The 6,000-nt window shown below is 41.8% G+C and overlaps 1 protein-coding gene across 2 annotated transcripts in view; it reads right to left on the reverse strand.

Moving 5' to 3' along the window:
• Positions 1–3,351, reverse strand: part of LOC115201840 (neurotrophin receptor-interacting factor homolog) — a 39,852-nt gene extending 36,501 nt beyond the window's left edge. For both annotated transcript variants that reach the window (XM_029765701.1, XM_029765702.1), the window contains exons 1-3: positions 2,885–3,351; positions 1,866–1,996; positions 1,487–1,660 (exon numbers count right to left, since the gene is read on the reverse strand). In XM_029765701.1, coding sequence (XP_029621561.1) covers positions 1,487–1,660; positions 1,866–1,996; positions 2,885–3,128 — 549 coding nt within the window. In that variant the 5' untranslated portion in view covers positions 3,129–3,351. The remainder of the gene's footprint in view (positions 1–1,486; positions 1,661–1,865; positions 1,997–2,884) is intronic.
• Between the last annotated feature and the right edge of the window lie 2,649 nt (positions 3,352–6,000).

Raw genomic sequence — 6,000 nt, forward strand, 5'->3', positions numbered from 1 at the left:
ACATTGCGTGCTAGGAATATGGGACCAAATATCAAACTTGACTACTTTATAAGAATCTTTAGCGGTGATAATAATTTTGACCTCTACCTTTTTGAGAGAAAAAAGTATTACTTGTTTAACAAAATATTTTTCTCTGAGCAATTTTATTAGTATAAAATAATATATAAATTATATTTAGATTTTTTAAATTACATACATTATAGCTCAGTGTTTGAATTATTTATTTTATAAAGTCATTATTGCTCATCTTTATCAAGTGTGTCAATTTCTGACCCCATTGTATATCACACAATGTCTGGATGCAATATTCTACCCAGGAATATTCAACCGTGAAATCTTTTACACTTGTTATTCCAAATGCATCTGTGGCTCTTTATTGCTGAAAATTCCTCTTTGTTGTTGATGCAGGGTTTGATCTAAACGTCAGAAGCTATTGAGTGGAATGCTTACTTTCTATGTTATAGAGGGGAATGGTTTTTCTGCTGGTGCATTCTGAGGTAGAGCCTCTCTGAGAACCTCTTCCCACAGTGCGTTTGTATGCAAACAGCCTTTCTCCCGTGTGGACATTCAGGTGGATCTTCAGCTGGTCCTGGCGGGAGAACCTCTTCTCACACTGGGGGCAGCTGTAGGGTTTCTCCCCTGTGTGGACCATCTGGTGCCTCTTCAGGTGGCCAGCCTGGGCAAAGCGCATATGACACTGGGTACAGCTGAAGGGTTTCTCCCCTGTGTGGACCCTCTGGTGGATCTCCACATTCTGGGAGCAGCTGAAGCTTTTGTTACAGAACATGCAGAGGAACCGTTTCTTTTTACTATTGCCTGATGTGGCTCCCCCTCCCTGAGCCTGGGCTCTAGCCCTGTTGTTTGAGTTCAATACCTGATCAAAAAGGACGCGGCCATGTGAATCGGAAGGCCGCATCGATGTTGACACTGGGTCGCGATCCCTGAACGCGTGTAAAGGGGACTGGGTCGTGACATTGAGATTTGTCTCTAAGCTTTCCCTGTAATCTAAGAAATCTCTGCCCTGTGAGTGTCCATCTCCTAGGTGACAATCTACATTCCATGTGGGAGGAGCGTCACCCTCCACTTTCACAATCACCTCATCTACCACTATAACCTCCCCTTTCTTATCTAGGCACCCTTCAGAGTATACACTACTACTGTACCGGTTCCAGTCCCCTCTAGGCAGATCAGTCTGTGTCTCTAAACCCAAGGATATGTTGCCAGGGTCCATCTCTGTAGAGTAAGAACAAGACGGATCATCACTGCCAGTGTTTAACGTGTCACCATCATCACGGGAATGATCCGTCCTCTGGCTCTGGTGAAATACTGGTAAATACTCTGAGGCAGGAGGACAGCCCGGTCTCCCCAGCCCCAGTCTCTCTGGGTCTGATCTGTGGTCAGATCCTGTGTGTAAGAGCCTGTGTGTTACAGTTAAAGTCTCAGTGTCTGTCTCTGGCTTGAGGACGGCGTTCGGCGTTCCACTGACCTCCGTGATGTTGCCTCGTGTCCTGGGCGGCGCTGGGGCGGCACTGGGGACCTCCGTGGCTATAGGGGGCGCTCCAGCCACTTCAGTCTGGATGTCTCTGCTGTGCCGTGGGTCCTCCTCTCCTTCAGACCTTTCCTGCTTGACCCCAGGACCTGCAGCCTCTACGTCTGCAGACTGACACAAGAAGAGAGGAGGTTATTACCGGTACATGGGTTGAATTGGATAGCAATGTCATAGGGAAGTCTCACAAGCTCCCTTATGGCAGATACATAAGGATGTACAGTACATGTAAGCAAGTGAATAGCGGAGGGGAGCCTTTCTGAAATAAACTGGACACGTTTGATGTACTGTAAATTTGATGTAATACTATTACATTAACCTCTATCACTATAACTTGCTGGGTTGAGGTTCCACTCCCCTCATCAACAGTGATTGGTTGGTCATCTCTCCATGTATTGTGTCCCGCTGGCTTCACAAAGCTCCTGTGGCCTCCAGTGAGATGTCCTTCACCTGAGACAGTGATTGGAAGAAAGAGGTGGTAAGGTTAGCTACTGTCAATGCTCAACGCTACACACTGTTGACAGTTTTAGAATTCTAGGTAAGGTAACACTTCGCATAACTGGTTGATATACTATTTATAGATTGATTATAATCCATGCATCTTATTGTTTTCAATGATTAAATAATAGAACTGTCTTTGTGCAAGATAGATAAGTAATCAGGGGAATTATTGCATACAATCCAAAAACTGACAAAGACCCAATTCTGGTTAATTGGTTAACCAAAGATTGTCCATTATATTGACAAGATATGACGAGTGACAGCCCTGATAATAATGTCCTCAAAGATGGAAGGCAGGCAGGAGGAGGTATATAGATGTCTCATCTTTGTATCTATGCAATTATAGAGTCTGCGAGCATGGGCAGCACCATTGAGGCTATCTCTATTTATTTTTAATTAGTCCATTTTCTTCTTCTTCTTTGGCTGATTGCTCCCAACTCATAGGAATCCCCACCCAGTTGACTACTTTAAAATGGTGGAAGCCCTCAATGGCAATGTCCATTCTAAAAATGGGTTATATCCATGATGAGTCTCTATGAATCTCTATGACAACAGGCAAAACTCTGATGTAAAGACGTTTTTTCCAAATTATGAAACGTATATCGATCAAATAAGCCTCACATAGGAAATTTGCCATTATATTTTATGTTGACCAAATTCGACACCCATTTACCTCCATACAAAAATGCCTTCCTGGACTTATTTTGATGGACAGATTTTGGGTTGAGAAACTCTCGCTTCGCCTCTTCCTCTCTCGGTTAACGCATCTAATGTCACACATGCGCAGAGGGGAACGGGGCGATAGGCCCCGCAGCCTCGGCCTTCTACAAAATGTACCTCTTGCCATTCCTCTGTAACGGTCGAGGATCTTGACACTACTGGGACTGGCGAGAACGCGCTCCCGTGTCATCTTCATTTCCAGTAGCTGTAGTTTCCTCCGCAATGCCCTGTTTTCTTTCTGGCTTTGAGTTATTTCCAAACGAAACACTGCATAGTCGTCATCGACGAGTTTACAGACCTCTGCCACGGCTGCATTTGCTAGCACCTCCATGATGGAGGCTATTTGAGTGTGAAAAACCATAGCAGCTAGCTAGCCAGCCCTACCTTGATAACATCTATCAACAAAGTCCAGTCTCCAGCGCGAATTAAACACTACCTGGGGTAAGTATGCGATGCTGTGCAGTTAAGTTAGTCATATTTTGAGTTCCATTGTGTTCATAAACATCTAAATAAAAACGCTAACGTGGAAATTGTTCTTGTTCATTGTTTACTTCCGTTTACACTGAATATAAGTTATTGGTTGGCGTCGTAGCTCAAAGGGTGTGGCTAAAAAAAAAAATTTTTTTTAAGTATTTGCGCTGTTCTTAAAATATGCACTGGTGGAAAAAGTACTCAATTGTTATACTTGAGTAAAGGTAAATATACCTTAATAGAAAATTACTCAAGTAAAAGTCACCCAGTGAAATACTAATTGAGTAAAGGTCTAAAAGTATCTGGTTTTAGATGTACAGTGGTGGAAAAAGTACTCAATTGTCATACTTTTTAGTAAAAGTAAAAAGTGTTATTTTTATTTATGGGCAGACAGGGGCACACCAACACTCAGACATGATTGACAAATGCAGTATTTGTGTTTAGTGATTCCGCCAGGATGACAATGCCTTATATTGATAGGTGCATGAATTGGACCATATTGCTGTCCTGCCTGAGAATTCTAAATGTAAGGAGTACTTTTTGATGTCAGGTAAAATGTATGGGAGTAAAAAGAACATCTTTTCTTTAGGAATATAGTTGAGTAAAAGTTGTCAAAAATAGAAATGGTAAAGTACAGATATTTTTTACTTAAGTACTTTACACCACTGGAAATAAGGTACTGCGTATTACATTACACATCAAACCTCTTCAACCATTGTCTATTATATTGGCAAGATATTCGAGTGACCTCTCTAAAAATGGAAATACTTGTATTTAAAGATGGAAGGCAGGCGGGAGGAGGTGAGATCAGGAGGAAACATTCTAGCTAATGTGAGGGCCGATGCAAGTGGGAACAACAGGCCAACGAGAGAGATCAAAATGTAATTGTTCGTGTACACAATTTAGCAAATGACATAGCAAGTGCAGCGAAATGCTTATGTTATTAGCTCCTAATAAGGGGGGGAACTGTCAAATCATGACGTCAGTGATCTAAAGTTGAAATGTCAGAGCACTAGAAAGAGGCCCCAGTTCCCGACTTGGAATTCCAAGATGGATTACCTTTTTTAAAAAAAAATTCTTCTCAGTTGTCATGAGATTTCAGAGTTCCCAGTTGTTTTGAACATGGCATCATCTTTGTGTCTGTGACAGTATGGGCATATTTTTACAGTCTATGGCAGTGCCATTGAGGCGATCTCCATTTTAAAGTAGTCCATTTTCTTCTTAATTGGCTGATTGCTCCCAACTCATAGGAATCCCCACCCAGTTGACTACTATAAAATGGTGGAAGCCTTCAATGGCAATGTCCATGCTAAAATGCATTCTCTATCATCTACAGTTGAAGTCAGAAGTTTACATACACCTTAGCCAAATACATGTTTTCACAATTCCTGACATTTAATCCAAGTAAAAATTCCCTTTATGTCAGTTAGGATCACCACTTTATTTTAAGAATGTGAAATGTCAGAATAATAATTGAGAGAATGATTGATTTCAGCTTTTATTTCTTTCATCACATTCCCAGTGGGTCAGAAGTTTACATACACTCAATTAGTATTTGGTAGCATTGCCTTTAAATTGTTTAACTTGGGTCAAACATTTCAGGTAGCCTTCCACAAGCTTCCCACAATAAGTTGGGTGAATTTTGGCCCATTCCTCCTGACAGAGCTGGTGTAACTGAGTCAGGTTTGTAGGCCTCCTTGTTCGCACACACTTTTTCAGTTCTGCCCACACATTTTCTAAGTATGCTTGGGGTCATTGTCCATTAGGAAAACCCATTTGCGACCAAGCTTTAACTTCCTGACTGATGTCTTGAGATGTTGCTTCAATATATTCACATAATTTTCTATCCTCATGATGCCATCTATTTTGTGAAGTGCACCAGTCCCTCCTGCAGCAAAGCACCCCCACAATATGATGCTGCCACCCCTGATAACGATGGTCATTATGGCCTAACAGTTCTATTTTTGTTTCATCAGACCAGAGGACATTTCTCCAAAAAGTACGATCTTTGTCCCCATGTGCAGTTGCAAACCGTAGTCTGGGATTTTATGGCGGTTTTGGAGCAGTGGCTTCTTCCTTGCTGAGCGGCCTTTCAGGTTATGTCGTTATAGGACTTGTTTTACTGTGGATGTAGTTGCCTGTTTCCTGTTTCCTCCAGCATCTTCACAAGGTCCTTTGCTGTTGTTCTGGGATTGATTTGCACTTTTCGCACCAAAGTACGTTCATCTCTAGGAGACAGAACGCATCTCCTTCCTGAGCGGTATGACGGCTGCGTGGTCCCATGGTGTTTATACTTGCGTACTATTGTTTGTACAGATGAACGTGGTACCTTCAGGCGTTTGGAAATTGCTCCCAAGGATGAACCAGACTTGTGGAGGGCTTGGCTGATTTCTTTTGATTTTCCCATGATGTCAAGCAAGTTTGAAGGTAGGCCTTGAAATATGTCCACAGGTACACTTCCAACTGACTCAAATGATTTTAATTAGCCTATCAGAAGCTGCTAAAGCCATGACATAATTTTCTGGAATTTTCCAAGCTGTTTGAAGGCACAGTCAACTTCGTGTATGTAATCTTCTGACCCACTGGAATTGTGATACAGTTAACTATAAGTGAAATGATCTGTCTGTAAATAATTTTTGGAAAAATTACTTCTGTCATGCACAAAGTAGATGTCCTAACTGACTTGCCAAAACTATAGTTTGTTAACAAGAAATTTGTGGAGTGGTTGAAAAACGAGTTTTAATGACTCCAACCTAAGTGTA

The sequence above is a fragment of the Salmo trutta genome, chromosome 11 (assembly GCF_901001165.1).
Source record: "Salmo trutta chromosome 11, fSalTru1.1, whole genome shotgun sequence".
Taxonomy (NCBI): domain Eukaryota; kingdom Metazoa; phylum Chordata; class Actinopteri; order Salmoniformes; family Salmonidae; genus Salmo; species Salmo trutta.